The sequence below is a fragment of the Rhamphochromis longiceps genome, linkage group LG12 (genome assembly GCF_057381845.1).
Source record: "Rhamphochromis longiceps isolate RC_006_pf linkage group LG12, R_longiceps_female_GT1.1, whole genome shotgun sequence".
In the NCBI taxonomy this organism is placed as follows: domain Eukaryota; kingdom Metazoa; phylum Chordata; class Actinopteri; order Cichliformes; family Cichlidae; genus Rhamphochromis; species Rhamphochromis longiceps.
Genome location: NC_140568.1, coordinates 40,872,136 through 40,893,354, shown reverse-complemented (window position 1 = coordinate 40,893,354; position 21,219 = coordinate 40,872,136). Strand labels below are relative to the sequence as shown.

Genomic DNA, 21,219 nt, shown 5'->3' with positions numbered 1-21,219 from the left:
GCCACTACTTTGTAAACACACAGCGCCTATTTATTTGTTGTATGTATTCATTATGCTACCATTATTTAAAAGTAATGTTAGCTAGCAATAACTTAAATATCGTTAGCTAACAGTAGCAGCGTAGCCATTCTGTCCATCAAGTTTGTTTCTTTTGTACCGTTTCCTTTAAATTCTTGAAACTATCAATATTTTCTTCTGTATCTCTGGCAGTTTATCCTCTAACAGTTTAATAATTCGTTTTTTCATTAGACTGGCTCAACAGGTGGCTGTTTTGATGAACAAATAACATTTAAAAAATTTACAGCCTATGGCTGCTAACCAACATGTACAAATGTATATTTAGCTAACGCTTTTGTTTTTGTGATTGGTAGCTCACTACATGAGTCAAATAGCTGTACACAGTTTATCCACCAGAGTGCGCTGAAAGTTACCGTAATCCTACTAAACTTTATAGACATATAATCCTCTACATACAAGTGAAGCATAAACATACTTTCACAAGTTTGTCGCTTGATTACATGAGTGGAGCAATTTCCTGAGCGAGCTCAGAGCTGAGCAGAGGCGTCTTCCTCCTTCCTCCCGCACACACCAGAGACGTTCTCTGTGGGGTTTGAACCTTTTTTTAAAGACCATACAGATTAAGTGCGGATGTCCTTGGATGTTTAGATGAAAATCATTTTTACCGTTAAGATGGATGTTTGGGTTCTTAAAGTGCACTTCTGTACCTGGACAGTGATGAGTCTCCTGATTGGTGTGTTTTCTTATGGTAAGTTATCCACAAATGTTTCATGTTAAAAGTCAGATTTTGCATTTTAATGTTACTAAAGTGTTTTCTGGACTGGAAGTGTTTGGCTTGTGAGGGAGCCAAACTGAATTCGCTAAATTCCTGAAGAAAAATTTCAGGACTTTTTTTTTTTTTCTGATCAAGGTCTTTTATTGATCCGTTCAGTTGTGTGTGTGTGTGTGTGTGTGTGTGTGTTTGAACTGTAGCTCTTGTTGACGTGTTTTTTTTTTTTTGTTTTTTTTTAAGGGAACACACTTTCTGATTGAAGTACAGCTTTTTTTTTTTTTTTTTTTTCAAATTTATTTTATTGAATCATTTTAAAACAGAGCGTCAGAATTACGCGGGCATTTTTTCACCTTTCTATCGGTGTAGAGAAGTTATAAACTATAATGCAAAAAGCATTTGTTCACATTCATCCCAAAGGCGTCTAGCAGGTTGAGGTCAGGGCCCTGTTTCAGGAAGCCGGTTTAGTGGAAAAACTGAGTAAGTATACCCTGAGTTAACGAAAACTCTGGGTTTTCGGTTTCACAAAGCGAGTTCAGCTGCAGCCTGAGTGAGTCACTATGACGACACACTCCGTGAAGCTAACCTGCCCCCTAGCAGGTTTACTACAACTAACCCTGACTGTCTCCGCCCCTTTGTCGGAAACCTGACAGTAGGAAGTGTCGGACATGGCGTGCCCCTTCCTTGAAGAGCCAGTAGATCGTGAAGCCCAAATTCTCCGCAGAGCTCTCCGCTGGGAGAGAGTGATCAGAGCGCGTTTGGACATTTTATCATTTCCTGATGATTTTCTGTGCGAACGTTACCGTTTCTCAGCACAATCTATAAGTTATTTGGATAACATCCTCAGGCCATATATTACGCATGTGACACATCGCGGACATGCTCTCAGTTCATTGCATATTATTTGTATTGCACTTCGGTTTCTTGCAAACGGGAGCTTTCTGTATAATATTGGTGACGCTGAGCACGTTTCCAAGGCTACCGTCTGTCGGGCAGTCAGGAATGTTACAGTTGCACTGAAACGTCTCCTGTACTCGTCTGTGGTGTTCCCCGGTCACAGACCCACAAGATTTATCAAAGAGGGATGCCACAAAATTGCAGGTATCAGGATGAACAAAACTTAATTTATGATGTGGTGATACTTGGACTACTACTTAAATTGCACATTTATTTTCAGGGTTCCCAGGCGTGATTGGCTGTACAGATGGCACTCACATTCCAATCATTGCTCCTTCAGTAAATGAAGGAGACTATGTGAACAGGAAGTCTTTCCACAGCATTAATGTACAGGTACATAGTTCCCTGTAGCATGTCAAACTAACAAATTATTTCATTATAGTAATGGATGCTAATTTGTGTTCTCTGCACTGTGAAGATCATATGTGATGCTGCCAACATTATCACAAATGTGGAAGCCAAGTGGCCAGGCTCTGTCCATGACTCACAAATATTCCGTGAATGTACACTGAGCACAAAATTTGGACATGGTGAGTTGAGAATACTTTAAAATATATAAAGACCAATTGCTTCAGGGACATTTGAACTGAAGTGTATCCTTCTGTCTTAGGAGAGTTCACTGGCTACTTGCTTGGTGATAGGGGGTATCCATGTTTACCCTATTTGCTTACCCCTTACCCTGACCCTGAACCGGGCCCACAGCAGCGATATAATCTGGCTAATTGCAGGACAAGAGCCAGAATTGAAATGACTATCGGAATGCTTAAGGCCCGGTTCCAGTGCCTGCAAAGACTCAGGGTCACCCCAGAAAGGGCATGTGACATTATTGTGGCATGTGTGATTCTTCACAACATTGCCACAATTAGAGGAGAACACTGTCCTTCTGAACCAAACATCAGCAGTGATCCAAACCATGAACATCCTGACCCTCCCACAGACATACAAGATGGAAGAGCAGTCAGAGACACCATATGTCACAATCATTTCTTTTGACCCATCACCTCAACATGTTGAAAGAAGAATAAACAGATTTTTTGTTCAACTGGCTTTATTGGTCGCCTGTGTTTCCTGTACACAAAGTATTAAAAGATGTAAACCTCATAAAGTGTCTCTGTTGCTTCCTCCTCTGTAACAGCTGTCAATGTTTCTTCATTATTTTCCTGTAGTAAAGAAATAAACAACATTGCTGTTCTACTGTAAACTCATATAATCTGTGGAGTATTACTCACAACTGCATGTTGGTCTGGCTCAACAGGAGGCTGCACCAGATGCAGTACACCATCACCATCAACTGATAGAATATGAGGTTTATACAGGTCACTTATAACTTACAAGGGACCAAATGGCAATTAACAAACATACCAAGCACCTTACACTTCATTGTCATTATGCTCTCAAAGACAACCAAGACTGAGGGAAGGCAAAATCAGTCGGAAAATAACTTCACTACAAAATAATTCATTATGGTAAAGAGTTTATCAAATGAATGTGTCGCACTGCAAAGGTGACTGTGAAGAAAGGATGTATGCACATCATGTATTATTTTGAATTTACCCCTTATGTAGGCACTTGTGTCTTGCGGGGTTATTGCCTCAGAGGATGTCCCCGCAGAGATGCCTTCGGCCACAGGGCGCCCACTGTTTTGGCTGAGGGCCAACTGCTCAGCCTCTGTGAGTGGTGGTGGTGGAGGACCCCCACCTGTTTTTCGGGCCTCCGCTTTTTTTCTGTTGGCTATAACGGGCCACATTTGAGCATACAGAGTAAGCAAATATGTACTTGTAATGTGCTCAGATAATTTCAATAAGTGCTTACAGAAAGAAAATTAATGTAGCCTCTAACTGCAATTGATTTACATGGGACAAACAGACCAAGCACTATGGCTCATAATACAATTACACCTTACCTGTTTGGACTATATTTTTATATTTCATTTTTACTTGCTGCCAGGCACGTTTGGGGCCTGTTGGGTTGCACCTGCGCTCACATCACATCACAAAATAAAATGTATAAAATAACAAATAAAATAACATATGATAAAATAACGTGTTAAATGGGTGGAAATCCCTCGATCAATGTTTAAATTAACACTCACGCATTGACTCTGTCGGCTATGTTTTGCCATGCATGCTTTTGCAGCTGTGGCTGTGTTACTTTTTTCCGCGGAATTTGCATGTTATCGGCATATGCTGCCATCAGAATTTCGGCCTCAAGCGCTGTGAAATACATTGACCGCGCCTTCTTTCCCTCCGTCTCCATGGTAACTCGCTTAATCTGTGCTCCGCTTATCAGGGCTTTATGTATCCTCGTCCGCGCGCTTCACTTGGGGTTAAAGCAACTCCGCGTTGACTGAACTAATTGTTATCAGCCTTTCTGAAACGGAATATTCCGAGTTGGACAGTTCGGGGTTACTCAACCGTGAGTGTCGTTTTTCACTCTGAGTTTTCCAAACCGGCTTCCTGAAACAGGGCCCAGGACTGTGAAAGCGAGTCCTTTCCACACCAAACTCGCTCATCCATGTTGTTATTGACCTGTCATGTTGAAACAGGAAGGGGCCATCCCCAAACTGTTCCCACAAAGTTTATAGCATGAAATTGTTCATGCTCTTTACACTGCACAACACAGTCAGACAAGTTCTGTAATTTTAGTCAAATCATTTCCACTTTGTTATAACCACTTAGAGTCGACTGTGGAATATTTAGTAGTGAGGAAATGGATGTGTTGCACGGGTTGCATCCCATCACGGGACCATGCTGGAATTCACAGAGCTCCTGAAAGCAACCAGTTCTTTCACAAATGTTTGTAGAAGCAGTCTGTGTTTGATGTAGTACACCTGTGGCCATGCAAATGATTGGAACACCTGAATTCAGTGACTGGGTTAGGTTAGTGAATACTTTTGGCAATATAGTCTTTGTCTTTAGTGAATAAACATTGTCTCACTTTCCATTTCACACTTTACAAAAACATCCAGGGCACCAAAATCATTAAAATCTTTAATGATCTTTATTCTTTTTTCATTGACTTTCTCTGTTTCCCTGTTTCTTCGCGTCAGGAGTGACAGTTAGAGACTTTCAGCTGGAGATCTGCAAAGAAAACACACGGGTGTGTGTCACCACCCCTGCAGACTGTGACCCTCGCCCACCCTCATCCACACAGAGTGAGCACACATGTTTGCTTATTGTTTTTTATCATCTGATTTAAAAAATAGAAACATGAAGTAAAGCTGCCTGTTTCTAAAAGGACCTCAGCAGAAGGATAAGGATCTATGAGAAATCGGATCTGTTTAAACATGACTGAGAAGGTTTTTTTTATGTAAATAGAAGCTAAAAAATATATCTGGTTATATGTTTCTGGATGTTAGTTTTTTTTGGTCTCAGTGACTGGTTTGAAGTTTTCATTTAATCATGTTAATTTTGTAAAACATTAAATGTAGGCCCAGTAGAAGAACGTATTCAGTTAACCCGCTCTGATGTGTAGACATGTCGTTCACATGACCCAAAACTAAAGTCTTCAGCTTTTTGGAGTGACGTGTTATTTAAACGTCTTTTCCTGCAGGTACTCTGCACATGTCGTGTTACTACCAAAAGTCTGCAGACAGACAAGTATCCATGACATGTGAGTGGAGTCTAGACTCAAACAGCGACACTGAGACTACCGCCTCCCTGATTTTCAGCAGGTATAAAACTTGATGATTTCGTTACGATGATAATTACAAAGTGATCTTGTGGAATCTTCTCAGATGTTTTATCTTTTCTATTTAGGGACCACGAAATTATATCCTGTCAAGGCATCTTCAACTCAGCATCCGTTGTCAATGTGACAGCAAGGATTAAAAACCACATGACAGAGATCTGGTCTGAGCCTCACAGTATCTTTCTTTTTGAAGCAGGTTAGACACCCACACGTTTTGTGACTGTCACCTGTAATCCACCTGGCTTCTTCCTCTGCTGTCCGCTCATATAAAATGATGATGAAGTAATTTGCTCTTTGTCTCCTCCTCTCAGTCAAGCCCCCTACACCTGTATTAACTGTGCTCAGCTCTACTGAGGACTCACTTGTCGTGTCTTGGACAAGCAGCGGTGATGGCAGATGTCAGCTTCGTTACAGACTCGACAGCGAGGACATATGGACCAAGGTTAGCATCATGCCAACACTCTGTAGGCTCTGTAGGCGATTGTGGTCGTTAGATGTGAACTTCTTTTGTTTTTGTTTAGTTTCTTTTGGAACAGGGTTTGTAGCTTAATAAGCTTTGGAAAATGTAAAAACGACCAAAAAGGGAATCACAATATGAACATGTAGGTCATCCATGTCATAGTAATCTAAGGAGAAGCTTCTCGGATGAGACATGAAACGTCTTAAAGAAACTTAAAGAAGTCCAGTCGCTTTTCTTTCCAAGCTCCTTAAATCACAAATGTATTTTTAATAGAGGCAACATTTTGATCCCAAAATAAAAATGGCTGAAACCTGATCTTTTGACTTACATTGATTCTTGTACATGCACTAACCTCATTATTCCTTCGGCCATCCAGCACTGTGACAGAGTAGACAGGATAGAAGTATAGAAGAGCATAGTATGTCCACTTACAGTCAGCTTTGTCCCATAGGTTTGGTTGTGTGCTTTTGTGTCCAGGTTCCAGATTTATCTGCAAACCTGACGTTGAATTACACCATCAAAGACCTCCTGCCGTTTACAGTCTACAGAGCTGCTGTGGCCTGCAGGGAACAGATCTTCTGGAGTAACTGGAGCTCTGAAATCAGAGGAAGAACACTGGACAGAGGTAACAGGCATGCACATCAGGGACAGAATACCAGGAGCTACAACACTGACATATATAAAATAAATTAATAAATTTTTAAAAAGAAGCTCAATTTTTTTTTCTTTTAGTTCCTTCCAGGCCACCAGAGGTGTTTTACAGACTGGAGAAAAAAGGTGGATCTCTGGAAGTTCATCTCATTATGTTGAAGGTATAGTGTCTCACTTACCTATGATGATGAGTTCTCATATAAATGCAGAAAAATACCGTTATGATTTACTAAAATGAATCTTTTATTATTGTTTCTTTTTTCCATCTTAGGCTCCTGAGTCTCTTGAAACTGAAGGTCGAATCCTTGGATACCAGATGAGCTATAAAGAAGGTGGACTGATTCAAAGCACCACTGATGTGACACGCCTAGTGGTGAAGGAGGGGAACTGCAGCATCACAGTCAGAGCCTTCAACACAGCTGGCTACGGCCCTGCTGCCCATCTCAGCTTCAGCACAAAAAGACAGAAGATCCTGGTTATGACATGTAATTATTGTTATTGTTATATTAATGTTCTGAGTGATATGCTGGGGTATTTGTAGAATATTGATCCCCACAGACATCACAATTTTAACATGAGTTGCTTTAAATAATGCATTTCTTCCTAAAGCTACTGAACTCTTTCCTCCATAAAGGGAATATTTGACAGCAGCTCTAAAAGCATCCAAGAGGAGAAGAATTAATTAATGCATTTTAGGCCTCAGTCTTACGGGTGTAGAGGCAGTCAGCAACCCACTGATAATATCTGGTCGCTACAAACATATATACACCCAGGCTAGCTCGTCAGTCACCTGGTCAAAATTTAGATATGTAATAAAAACCCAACTATATTAACTGCCAAAAATAGCAGAGGCCAAAAGCATCCTTGTTCTGTATGTATATGTCTCCAACAACATTTCATTTCCAGTTAATACTTGTACAGCTGCTGTTATTGTGTATATATTTATTTAGATTTAGATTTCTTCATACATTCTTATATAGTTCTATATTGTGTATTTTGTTGTACAGTTATTTTATTTTCAACTTTAATTTATATATTTTATCTTATTCTTCCCAGTTAAATTTACCCTTCATTCTAATTTGTGTTGTACAGTTATTTCATTTTTAACCTTAATTTATATTTTATTCCTTCCTAGTTAAATTTACCCTTTTTAATTTTGCATATTTATTTCCTATCTTATTCATAGCCTTTCCTTTTTTTGTTTTCTTTAGGTCACGAGTAGTTGTCCAAGCATTTCACTACATATCGTACTGTGTATGACTGTGTACGTGACAAATAAAATTTGAATTTGAATTTTGAATTTGAATTTTAAAAAAGACATTTGCAGTATCTTACACAATCGTGACTATTGGCTTCCAGCTCTAGATATTAGATATGATACGCGTGCTGCTCACTTTTGCAACATCCTGCATGTTATTTTTTCATCGAAGGAAGCAGCAGACCAGTGACATGCTGTTTTTACAAAACCTATTGCAAAATCTTTCCACGATCTCGTCTGTTTTTTCTTAAAAACTTGCCTCATATGTTTAACAAGAAGAGAAATTTCAAAAATGCACAGTGCATTGGAACAAGTGCGGATCTCAAAAATAGGAGACTTAAAAATGGTAGCTTATTTTACTGTTGATGATGAGCGTTGTCTTCTTCATCTTAATCTATGTAATAATGTGGGCCCTGTTTTCGCAGCTCTTCCCTCTGTCAGAAACATGTGGATTTCCACCTCTTACCCAGAAAAAAATGAGCTTCTGGTCCAGTGGAAGATCCCCATCAACCAAGGTCACACCCTGCCTGTCAGTTATTTCCTGATTCAGTGGCACCCTGAGACGAGTCCATCCACCAGCCACTGGTCTCGAGTTGACGGCTTCATCACCTCCACCGTCATACTAGGTGAAAAGGGGGAAAAAACCCCAAAACAAAAGTCATTTTATTTTTTAATGAATATGATATATTGGCTTCACCTTGAATTCTGTGTCCTGCAGTCACTTCAGAATAAAAGCATACTGCTCAGGCATCATCTTCTTTTTCGTGAAGCTGTACCATACAACAAGCCATATTATTGTTAGATAACTCCATTAAAAATGCTCAAAAAGCCACCAACAAGACAAACGTCAGTTCACTAAATTGGATTCCAATTAGCAGAGGTGGGGGCCAAGCAGTCAGCCACTCTAGAACTGAGCATTTTAACCAGAGACTTTATATAGACAAACCCGCTGTGACATCACAGATGCCTTATTAGCCTTAATATGAGTGTTTTTGCCATAGCATTGTTAGTAAACTGCATTATTTGTCAGATAATATCATTAAAATGCTCCAGAAGGCACAGACAGCACAGAGAAGTCCAGTTCAGTGACTCAAATTCATGGAAGTGAAGCAAAGCTGAGAGGCAGCAGCTACAGCAGCCAGCAGTGGTGCAAAACATGATCAGATCTAATAATGCATATCTTTAATTGGTTACTTTTAAACAGGTTTCTTTTTTTTAAAAAAAAAAAGCCATATTAAGTGTTTCTGGTGTAAAGGAGTGCATTTTCACATCTATGGGGTTTGACTCACTGTTGGGGCAAACCGCTTTCTGCCACTTGTTCTTTGGCTTTATCTTTGAATCCTTAAGGCTGCTACGTGCTGCTGAGTAAATTTCTCCACTAGCAGGCTTTTACTGTAAAGCTGATGCAAAATAGCAAGTGCAGTTGTGCTGATAGGACCTCATCACCACAATCTAGATGGTGTTAGATAACAGAGCCCAACATGGGGGAAAAAGCTATCATCTTGTGTGTATTTGATTTGCATTTGATTAGTGGGGATTTTTTTAAAATGGAGATTTCCAGATAAATCTCTGTCAGTGCGCCCCAGGGCAGCTGTGGCTACAATGTAGCTTGCCGTCGCCAGTGTGTGAATGTGTGTGTGACTGGGTGAATGACTGAATGTAGTGTAAAGCACTTTGGGGTTCTTAGGGGACTGAGTAAAGCGCTATACAAATGCAGGCCATTTACCATTTTTACCATAAAGAAACAGGTAAATGTCATAATTATGTTGTGTTTTAATAAGATCTACAACAAAAATGTGATAAATTTTACAGCAGTTTCCTCAAACAGCTCTTCATTAAGTCTTTAAAAATATGTTTGGGCATTTGTTAGCGACTAATTTTTTCTACACACACTCTCACACTTTCACACTTTGGGCTGTTGCTGAGTTTTGAGGAAGCAGAGCAGTTTATGTATACTGCTGAATGCTGGGGGGCGCTGTGCGGGGATGTATTACTGCTGGAGACTGTCCATGTGGATTTAAATAGTGCAGATGGAAATTAGCTAGTAGGTGCATCTTTTCTCTTAGGAGAAGTTTTATGTTAGCTTTTTTTTTTCTTTGTACATTTTTCCTGACAAATCAAGTCTAAATTCATTCATTTCAGATTTGTTTTATATAGCACCAAATCACAACAACCATTGTGGCCCTCTATATTGTAAGGTAAAGACCCCATAATAATACAGAGAAAAAGCAATCTAAGAGCAAGCACATGGAGAAAGTGGGAAGAAAAAAACCCTTTTAACAGGAAGAAACCTCTAGCAGAACCAGGCTCAGGGAGGGGCACCCGTCTGCTGCAACCTGTTGGGGGTGAGGGGAAATAAATCAAACTGAAAGAGTGACTTATATATGGTATTTTAGTCTATAACAGACATTGTATTTTATACAGCTGTTCTGTTTACTGTGCATGTTTCCAGATGTTGACCCTAATAAGGAGTACCTGATCAGTGTGTTTCCCGTTTACAACCAGCAGTATGGGTCTCGTCAGTCTCTGCCGGCAAGTCTGCAGTACGGAGGTAAATATGAGCTCAGATAGAAATGTGTGGGGGTGATAACATCTGCATCTGCACCGGATGACTCGGTAATGTGAATCATCAGCTCTCAGTATTAGTATTCTCAGTTAGTATTGTTTCTGTGAGTAGAAAATGAGAAAAGTCTTATCTAAGAGTCAATTAATAGTGATGCTAATGCAGTAAAATGGGCAAATAATATGCAAAGTAATTTACAGCAGAACAGAAGTTATTTGCATTGAACTAAATGCAGGGGAAAAATGAGGAATCTATATCTGACTTTCTATCTGTGTGTGTTCGTCTTCTCAGCTTTGATGGAGGTGGTCAATCTGAGTGTCAGTGTGACTAAGACATCAGTGACCATTATGTGGGAGTGGCAGAGGAAGTCTGAGCCAGTCAGAGTGAGCAGATATGAAGCAGTTCTGAGGAAAGACTCAGACAAACAATGTATGTGGGTTAATGAGCCTTTTAACATAAAATCTCACTCCACGGTAAAAAAAAAAAAAAAGTTTGTCTTTTTTTCATTAGATTTGTCCATGTATATTTTCTCACTTGCAGAGGTGTTACACAAAACTGTTATGCATATTTTATCACCTTTTTGCAAATGCAACATACAGTCTCCCATTTGCAGCTTTACCTTTGTGGCCAGATGACCAGCAGCACACTTTCTATGACCTGATGCCCAACGCTCAGTATTCTGTTACGCTGTTGGCTGATAATGTTTCTAAAAGCATCGTTCAAATGACGACAGATTTCGGTGAGTTTCACTGGACCCAAAACCAGATTCCTTTCTGTGGTTTTTTTGCATTGCAGCGTTGGCTACATTTCTTTGTAGTAGATTTCTACTCAATATACTTAGAATCAATCATTGAAGCCATATCTGCAGCGCCCCCTGGTGTGTGGACTGCAGCATTTGTTCACCTGTGAAACCAGTTGTATATCCTCCTAAGAGCCAGCAATTAATTTTGATTCTCTGTCTGAGTCTGAGATCTCTATATCAAGCACTGCTTATGTATCTCTTTCTGTTGATGTCTCATTTGTTGGGGCTGGGCTAAGAGAGCACATGGACTTTCATTTAAAATGGACAAAAATTGCAGCTTCCACATTTCAAAGCCGCAAGGGAGGTTAAGCGACAACTTATTTTCAGATATTATCACTTTATTGCCAAAACTGAAATGGTCCAATTTGACAGTCTTGACTTTGATTTTGCAGGATTTCAGAAATGTTCAGTAACTTTACCCCTTTCAAAACAAAACAGCATCGTTTGTAGTGGACAGCACGACTTGCTACCTCACATTTTCAACCCATGTCAACCCAAGAGACAAACAAAAATACACTTAAACTATCTTAAAAAAATCAAAACATGTTTCTGCTGTATTTCTGGAGGATTTCCCCCCAAAAAATGAAAGTCTATATCATACAAATGCAAACAAGAACTTTTCACATGTTACAAGACACAATTATGTGAAACACACTTTGCAATTAAGATATTTTCTATTATAATTATAAATGAGTGCACTGCCTACATCAAAGCCAGCTTGATGGCTTTTCTTTCAGCATCAAAAATTGAATAACTCTTATAGCACAATAAGAGAAATAACAGAATAGAGAGCAATAAAATGTTGAATTTGTTATATAGGCTTTTAATTTGAAAAGCACGGATGGATGGATAAAGTGCAGGTGGCTATTACAGAAAATGCTCGACAGTGAGGTACACAACTGACCCAGATGATGGACATAAGTACAGGCGATAGAAACATACTGCTGTGACTGCAGGAAAGTGATTTATTTATTCTGTTTTTTTGAAACAAAGAGAATCTGATATTCTTCTTTCCAGATGATGTAACGGTGGTGGCTACAGCGATTCCTCTGCTGCTGGTTGCTGCCACTGTGTTAATCCTCTCCATCCTGTCCAGGAATCTGTGAGTGCTGGGCAATCTGTTCTTTTAGTAATACTAATGCGTTTGTTTTTTATGTATGTCATGTGATCTTTGGCCCAAAGACTGTATGCAAGGCATGGCATGAAGGGAAAAAATGTACGTTAAATGTTATTTGCTACTAACTAGTCATATTTTGCAGTAGCATTACCAAAACTTGTCTGAGAACAGCTTCCTAAATGTGAATATTTACCAGTATTTCACAAACATTTATGGGATTTAACAGCGGTTATCTTTTTTTATCTGACCTCAAGTCATTGGCCCATGAACCTGCTTTTTCTGGTCAATCTGGCTCTGAAAGATTAAACATGCTGCAAAAATGCGAACAATTTCCTGAAGATTCTCCTGGTTTCTTGGACTTACAGGAACAGTTTCCATAAATCAGAAGTGAATGCTCTGATAGTACGCGGTTAGTCCTTGTCACTGATAATGACTTTAATCAACATTACTTTTTAGGTACAAGTCGTACTTCTTCCCGCTAATCTCTAGCCCTCGACTAAGCAAAACAGGCCAGTGGCTGATGGACCCAAACCACGAGGTAACCTGTTTTTTTACAGCTTTCATAGTTGGGTTAATTACTTACAGCTCATATATCTGTGCATGGGAGACTTCGTGCCCATCGTCAGACTCAGATTTACAATATTAGTCCAACTAATTATAACAAAAACACCTGTTAATGATATCTACCATCACACAAAATTTGAACATGATATCTTGAAAACTGTGGATGCTAATAAACAGACAACAAGGGGGGAATGGCAAAGACACCATACAGAAACGGGAACAAGAAAACTTCTAAGACTGACAAAATGACCCGTTAGGGTTTGCACAACTAAAAAAAAGAGAAACAATAAACACAAATATATGTAAAGCTACAGCAGCCAGCCACAAAATGACCACTCATTCATTCTTTTCAACAGAAATTTGCAGAGAGGAGCATCCTTAATATTGAAGACTTCCAGGTGACTGATGTCCTCAGAGACAAAAGTCTCATCATAGTTGAGCGAACCTCTCAGCTCTTACCAGATGATGACCAGCGTGAGGATACCTCTCTGCTGTTGATTGGCTGCCTCACTCTAGACTCTGAGTATGTTTCTTATAGTGCACAACCCACAGAGAACCAGTCCCGTCCTCCTATCAAGGTTTTCATATCAGAAGAAAATCAAGAGGCTGCCGGCGCTCCGCTACACGAAACCAAGCTCTGGCTTCCTCAGAGCGACAAGGACAGAAATCAGGCTGACATCTCCGAGATATCACATCAGACCGAGGCTGCTGTGAGAAGTCACTTTCCTAGTTTGTTGACTGAAAGTCAGCCTGTTTATCCGATGACCTGTGAGACAGAGCACGTGTTGAATTGGGGCAGGCAGAGTGACTGCTCTTATCTGATCTGTGATGCAGGTTACATTTCTAACAGTGACACAGGGTGAAAACACATTGAGACAGACTCAGCAACTTCAGCAACAAATGAGCTCAGATAAGATGTGGCCCAAAGGTTTATTACAGCAAGGAAAACAATGGCCTGTCTTGTGGGGCAGACTCATCGGCTCTGCATTTTTGGTATTTTTGTATAAAGAAAATATGGAAAGTTCCACAGCAGCATAATAAGCAAGGAGGGCCTCCTTTTTTATCTTAAGATCATTGTTACTCCATGTTTGACATGCTCATCTTGGTGTCTGCATTTAATACGCTGTATATTACATGTATTTCATAATGTGAACGTATGTCATCGTTGTAAGATGTGGGTGCCACCAGACACTCTGAAATATGATAACATTCAGCCAAATACTTAACTGAAGTACATGTTCTTCTCTCTACTTCACTATGTTTTGGTTATGAACATTATACTTTTATTCTGTACCAATTATTGTAAAGATCTGGTTACTAATTATTTTGCAAATTTGAAAATGTTAATCTACTATTGCATTATGCTGCACTAATATAGATAAAGCAACCCAGCAGTGTACAGTACAAGTAATTCAAATCATTAACAGACACTTATACGCTATGTTCAAAAATATCCTATATTGTGCAAAAGAGTTATAACTTGGACTTTTCACCATTTCACACCACAAAATGTTGCAGGAAGTCAGTGGAACTTTAATTTAACCAGACAAGTCATTAGAAAGACCTTATATGCGCGGACAGCCAAGATACAGACAAAGTCACAGGCAAAGTAATGCTTCTGTGGAGTCTTATTTATTACAAAATATCATAATAGGGACCCATGTGAGACTGAAAATAGTGCCCAGTTTTTTTTTTAGCCCCTGTCCAGCTACAACCAAGTCTTCTAGAAAGATACTGAGGCATCCTCAGTGCCACCAGGCGGCATCTTAGTCAGATATTGAACCACTTCTACTCCCTGCAAGACCATATAATCTGCAAAACACCTTCCACTCCTTGAACACATCTAGAAATTCTCTTCATGAGTTCAAGTTATTAAATGAATTATTGAAAAGCGACGCTTTTCTCATAAAGCAAACCATGCTCTCTATGAATGCACAGGAGACAGATGGATCATTGAAGCATTGAAGACAATCAGACAAAATCGCTGTCTGTTTTAGAAGGAACCTTGTTTGTGAATTAACTCTGGGAATATATAACTGAGTCATTGGGGTAACCTTTATATATTTAGGGATGGGCTTCAGACTTCTTGCAACCCGGAATGCTAAGATTCTCATAGGAAGTGAGCAGAAAGGTCAGGATTCGAAATGAGCTGTCGCGCCAGCATAATTTGACCATTTTGAAGAAAGTAATCAAGGCAAGGCTGAGATGGTTTGGACAAGTGTAGAAGAGTGATAGTGGATACGATGCACAAAGGATGCTCAGTATGGAGCTTCTAGGCAGGAGGAAAAGAGGAAGACCACAGAGAAGAGTCACTGATGTGGTCATATAGGGTTGGTGTGACAGAAGGATGCAAAGGATAGGCTTTAATTTATTTAATACTTGGAAGTTTATTTTGGCTCCTAGAAATAATCCAGCAATCATCAGAATCTCTTGTGCAATTTTACTGAAATATTTAGATTTAATGAACTTATTAAAGTAAATGAAAACAAATTAAACATAAACAAAAGGCCCCCCACCCTGAGGACTCTGAATGGTTTGGCAGATGAAATGGATGTTTGAGAATTAATTTCTTGTCAAAAATGTTTTGTTTAATCCAAGGAAAGTTGAATATAGTTTATTATAAAACACGCGAGGAGAATACTACTTTACATTTTTTAAAATACATTTATTTTAAATAATTACAGTTTCTGACAACTACTTCTGGACTGAATCTGGACAGAGCATGCTTCTTCTTCCATATTTCATCATCGTACTGCAGATATTTCCGAGGTGAAATGTCAAACCTGAGATTGTTGTACATGCGTAAAGTCACTTTGCAGTAAACTAATATTAAAGCACAACATGAACAATCTGAGGAATGTGGTGAGTTAATCTACTGGGGACAAACTCGTTCCTATCCATCTGACCTCCTCAGCTGGGCAGGTGGTCGAGTGATGAAGGTGTTCTGTCAGAGGTTAGCGTTTATGCCGATCCAATGTCTGATCATCTGGTGGGCGATGGTCTGCCTGGGGGGGATGTTAAAAGCTGGAGATGCTCCTCTGAACAAGGAGTCGATTACCTGAGCAAGCAGAAAAGTTGGATTACTGTCTCATTAATGTCTAGAATTGTTCATTATTAAGCATTAGAAGAATTGGCCATGGGATATGCATGAAAGCTCTGGAGAATTTCTAGTTGATACAGCTGATGCTAACAGTTTCCAAGTTGTTGTTATAAAATTATCTTCAGTAGACTTATTATTAACTCTTAACATCATGATCCCTGTTAGCAGTTCCACTAATAGTCGCACTGTTACTTACCTGTTGCCGTGTGAACCACTGAGCTTCTTCTATCTCATTCTCATCCACTTTGATGTCTGTTGATATGGCGACAGCAAGGCAGCCAAACATGAGGTTGGATGGCATCGGCCAGGGCTGGCAGGAGACATACTGAACCGGTCCGACCTTCACGCCGCTCTCCTCCTCCACCTCCCGCCTTACTGCATCCTCAATCGTTTCCCCTGCGGGGTAGGACAGGGAGAAGCTGTCACCCTAATTTTTATAGCTGAGACTTGATTTATGGTTAATATTCCTGTGAGGATGAGCTTCAGGCTCACATCAGTTGTTTAACAGCTGAGCAGTTTTTCTGTTTTTCTGTGTGTGTGAGTGTGTGGTATACCAGGCTCTACAAATCCCGCTAAACAGGAAAACATCCCAGCTGGGAAGACCTTCTTCCTTCCCAGTAAACATTGGTTTCCATCTGGGTGGATCACCAGCATGATGACCACTGGGTCTGAAATCACAAACATATGCAAACTTTGTTACTTTGGACATTTATGAATTTATCTGACATTGCAACAATAAAGAGTAGACAACAAAAAGGGGGAAGAGAGCAGGAAAGGGCTACAGGTCAGGATCATGCCCAGGCTGCTGCATACGGCCGTGCCTTCAACCAGCATAACAGGCACCCACGTTGGGCTTTTTTAATATGGGGGTCTGCAGGACTTGACTTAGAGCCAGCCTCAAGAAGCCACTGGAGAAACTACAGTTTTCTGTTCTTTTTAGCTTTTACGTTTTTTGGTAATGTTTTTTGTGCACAGCATGATGCTACACAGTATTAACTACAGTGGAGATGAGCTGATAGATGAGCAGATTCATACCAACTCGTGGATAGCAGGTATTGTGGACCCCCTTTAGACTCCTGCATTCAGAGTTCAGACAGCTTCTCTTGTGTCCTCCATCCTCCAGTTTGGTGCTGCTGCCACATGTCGGACAGAAGCTGTAGCGACTGTTCCAGGCCAACACCGATCGAGCCTGAGCCACGATTCCTTGCAGACAAGGAGAGCAGGAAGAAGTATTATACTGTGACACAAGAGAGGCAGGTGATCAAACAACAACACACGTTTTGTGTGTCTCACCGGCCTCTTCCTCGTTTAGTTTCAGCAGGTCTCTGTTTGGCATCTTTGAAAAGGAGCAGTTCTTCTCCCTGCACCGTTTAACAAGGTCAGCAGCATCTTCATCAGTGCTGAAAGCAAACCAAGCAGGAGCCTCCCGGATACCCTCCTCAGGAGAGCAAGGGGAGGGATTTTTCCTCTTCTCCACTCCGAGGAAAATGAGCACAGTTGCAGGTTTCTGCAGAAGATCCTTAACTGCCTCATATCTGAACCGGCACAGTTTGCTCTCAACCTGTTGCAATCAGATTCACAATTCACATGACTTTCATCTTTGTCATGTAAACTAGCCGTAGGCTGTAGGTCATAAACATACCACTGCGCCGTCGTCTTCCTGGGATGTGCTGAGCATGGGGCTGAGGTTCGAGAATATGAGGTAGACAGTATCTGGTTCTCTTTGTTTGGCCTCCAACCAGGCCTTGTCAGTCCTCTTCCCACTCAGGCGGTCCAGCGTCTCCCTGCTGAAGTAGTTTTCCTGCGGACTGATGTCGGAGCCCGGCAGGACTCGCCGGCAGCCATCGTCTGTCTGGCAGAGTAGGTTAGCGATGTGTTTGTGACCCCAGAACTTGGCAACATCGTAGGCGGTCTGTGATGAACTGTTTACTATGAACTTATCACAGCTAAAAGACAGAAGAAAAAAGAGGTTTTAGAGAAGTCAGGAATCCATTTATACATTCAAGGCTACAACACATTAAAGTCTGGGGCTTTTACAACTTAGACTTTTAAGTTTTTAGATGTTTTCATTTAAATTGCACCAATATTTTTTCCGTACCTGCTTATTATAGCCTCTTTGAGGATGTTTTTCTATACTAAATGGGTTTTTTTTTTGCTACTAGTTTTTGTCTCTTCAGCTTTTATATTGATTTATTTCAGTAAAGGTTTTTGCCTCATCACGCATGCAGGTTTATTATTTTTTGTCTTGTTTGGTTTTCTTGCAACTCCTAATTTTACTGTATTTTCACCACTAGTTTTATCCCTATTTTGCCTTGTTTTATACTTTAAAATATCATTTTAGCATATAGCTCCTATATGCTAAAAAAATTTAGCTACAGTTTTATCTCTCTCTGACTTTCAGTCTACTCCTATTTAATTTTTAATACGTTTTAATTTAACGTACCTGTGTGTAGCCAAGTTTTGTTCTAGCTACATCTTTTGTTTCAGAATGAGAATAAATTTTTTTGGCCAAGTTTGTGCACACAAATAAGGAACTTCTGTTGAAAAACAAACAAACACAGACTTCTGTTTACTTTGCTCTTTCAGGTTCAGTTTCTTTAAATATTTGAAAACCTCACTTTAGCCTCTTTTCATAATGCTTTCCAGTTCCTATGTTTCTGCCCATCAAGTCTGCAAATATTTACCTAAACATAACATATGTGGAATAGACGCATCCCCTAAATGCTAAAAATTATTAATGCAGCTTTGAATAAATATTCCACAATATATCTCTTTAGTATTGTTCAAAGCAAATGGTACATTAATAACATTACAAATTAAGAGAAATGCAGTGATGTACCCATGTGACAGCAGCTTCTCCACCACATGAGAATGTCCATTGCGAGCTGCAAGCATTAGTGCGGTCCAGCCGCTGTATCCTGTCTGGTTTATGAGCGAGGGCACATGGGACAGCAAGGTGGACACCTGGGACATATCTCCTCTTGCTGCAGCATCCAGAAACTTCTCCACCATGTCCTCCTTCGCGCTCAGTTGATAGCTCGTCATCCTGGATCCCGAGACAAAGACAATGAAACCTGGGGTAATATATGATCTGGCAAAATGTCAGAGGAGATATTATGAACAGATGAAGCAGCTACTTACAAAAAAATGATAAAAGTATTTTAAAAGTATTCATTTGACACATAAGAGCTAAAGCTAAATCATAGATAAAAAGGTAAAACGTTTTGAATAATTGATTGATGATTAATGTCAAGAAATGGGAATTTGGGTTTAACAACCTCAAAATATAGCTCAGAGTTTAAAATGCTGAAAAAACTAAAAGTACTACAGCAAAATTGACCCAAATAAATACTGATATCTCACTAGAATGCTATCTATTCTTCCTATTGAGTAGTTTGATATAACATCCAGAGAAAGACTAAAATATGGAAAACAAATACATTTTGCTCTTGTTTACTAACAGTTAGACCCAAGAATATTTGGTTCCAATTATTCTAATTACAATGTTTCCAATTTAATTAAAGTTACTAACTAACTGTGCCATCTTGTGGCACTCACTGGTATTACTGTAAAGAACAGCTTGACCCTTGTTCACTTCAGTTGATATCGCTGTGCTCTTTATGATTTAGACAAAATATTTTTTATTCGCATTCACTTGACAGCTGCACTTAATTTTGAAATATTTTTAACTATTTCAAAATAGTTATTTTGAAAAAAAATTCCATGACAATTTTTTTTTTAATCAAATTTTGTAATTTTCTGGCAACAAAAATGGCAAATGCATAAGTTAATAAACTTATAATTTAGTAAAAAAAAAACAAAAACAAACCTACAGCATCAATTCTACACTGTCCCTTTAATTAGTCCTCCCTGTCTCATTAGCGCATCGAGCTGTCAATCACTGAACCCTTTGACCTCGACAATGGTTGCGAAATAAACTTACAGGAACCACCTTGAATTGCAGGTTTGCTTTTACAAATCCCACAGTGTTGAAGATTAAGCTTGGACACAGTGTTTGTTTGTCATGTGGTTTTAAAAGGCCTCTGAATCGGCTCTGTTTCACTAACAGTTCAGGAAACGAAAACACGAACGAACAGGAGCGCCTTTCGCCGGTTAAGCTTCGTTTAAACGAGACCAAGCATCACATTTCACTTTGAGTTTCATGTGAAAGATTATTAATGCGTCATATCTTGCCTTTCGCTCGGCGTTCACTTCCCCTCCGTCTCCTGTTGGAGAAAATGTTACGAGGTGTGTTCAAGAGCAACAACCACGCTGATTAGGGGTGGTGCTGCCTTCAGGTCCTCCCGGCGCTGTAGTATTTCCGACTTGTAAAGGCTTGTCATAGAAGAATGAAGCTGTGTTAGAGTTCTTTACATAGTAAAATTGCTTCCTCCTATATGCTCTCACCTGCTACTATATTAAGTATTACTGCTAACTGAGTCCTCTAATTATTACATAGAAGAAATCTGTTGCAATTAGGCATAATGCCATTGATAAGTTGACCCTTTGAAGTTCAAACTGAGCATCAGAATCTCACTGAAAGGTAATTAAAATGAGTTTGAACATTGCATAGTTGCTGGTGTCAGAGAGACTGATTTGACTTTTTAGAAACAGAAAGGTTCCCAATAATCATCAGAAAGTAGCCATCAGTTTTCTGTGTGAAAATAGGAAGGAAACAATAATTTAAATAACCAGTCATTACAAAAGAAGTTATGCAGAAGAGCATCTCTGAATACACAACACAATGTGCTGCTTCCAGAACAGAAAACTGAGGCTATAATTAAAATGAACAATTTGGTGTAAACAGCATGAAAGCATCAGGTATTGTCACTGACCATGTCCATCCCATTATAACCACAGTATGCTTCTCTTCTGATGGCTGGGACAGGATATTCTCATCATGGATGTGCAGCTGACAAATGTGAAGCGATCATGTCAACATGGACAAAATTCTCTGAGGATTGTTTTCATCATCTTGTTAAATCTATGTCATGAAAAATGAAGATCGTTCTGAAGTCGAAAGCTGGTCCAACTAGCAAGGTATACTTAATAAAGTGGCTATTGAGTGTATATGTCATTGTTCTACTCTAATGCCACTATCTTACGGAGTTCATACAAATAAAAAAAGAGTTTATGTGAATTGTTTTTTTCAGCCCTTCACTAAAGAATTGTGTCATCAGATTAAAGTTACATTGCCTAGGATGAGATTATTTTCTGATTTTGACTTTAAGTACTTCACTAATACAGGAACAGGAATAAAGCTGACAAAA

At 39.5% G+C, this 21,219-nt stretch overlaps 2 protein-coding genes across 4 annotated transcripts; one reads left to right on the top strand and one right to left on the bottom strand.

Annotated features, from left to right (window-relative positions):
* Nucleotides 1-580: 580 nt before the first annotated feature.
* LOC146657979 (interleukin-6 receptor subunit beta) lies at nucleotides 581-15,698 on the top strand. Its single transcript, XM_085426369.1, has 15 exons — nucleotides 581-766; nucleotides 4,794-4,898; nucleotides 5,297-5,417; nucleotides 5,503-5,630; nucleotides 5,746-5,876; nucleotides 6,372-6,519; nucleotides 6,627-6,706; nucleotides 6,817-7,030; nucleotides 8,229-8,429; nucleotides 10,256-10,354; nucleotides 10,658-10,795; nucleotides 10,980-11,105; nucleotides 12,186-12,270; nucleotides 12,742-12,823; nucleotides 13,206-15,698. The coding sequence occupies exons 1-15, from the start codon at nucleotides 667-669 to the stop codon at nucleotides 13,710-13,712; spliced, it is 2,265 nt and encodes a 754-aa protein (XP_085282495.1). The 5' UTR covers nucleotides 581-666; the 3' UTR covers nucleotides 13,713-15,698.
* On the bottom strand, nucleotides 15,494-20,247 carry nudt12 (nudix (nucleoside diphosphate linked moiety X)-type motif 12). Of its 3 annotated transcripts, none has more exons than XM_085426371.1 (8): nucleotides 20,144-20,247; nucleotides 18,789-19,040; nucleotides 17,592-17,895; nucleotides 17,243-17,510; nucleotides 16,985-17,152; nucleotides 16,504-16,617; nucleotides 16,146-16,345; nucleotides 15,494-15,907 (listed from the first exon to the last, which is right to left on the bottom strand). In XM_085426371.1, exons 2-8 carry the CDS (start codon nucleotides 18,992-18,994, stop codon nucleotides 15,797-15,799), a joined length of 1,371 nt encoding a protein of 456 aa, XP_085282497.1. In that variant the 5' UTR covers nucleotides 18,995-19,040; nucleotides 20,144-20,247; the 3' UTR covers nucleotides 15,494-15,796. The 3 variants fall into 3 exon arrangements, with proteins under 3 accessions (XP_085282497.1, XP_085282496.1, XP_085282498.1); XM_085426370.1 differs by having other exon boundaries at nucleotides 18,789-18,995; XM_085426372.1 differs by lacking the exon at nucleotides 20,144-20,247 and adding an exon at nucleotides 19,893-20,126 and having other exon boundaries at nucleotides 18,789-18,995.
* Nucleotides 20,248-21,219: the final 972 nt, after the last annotated feature.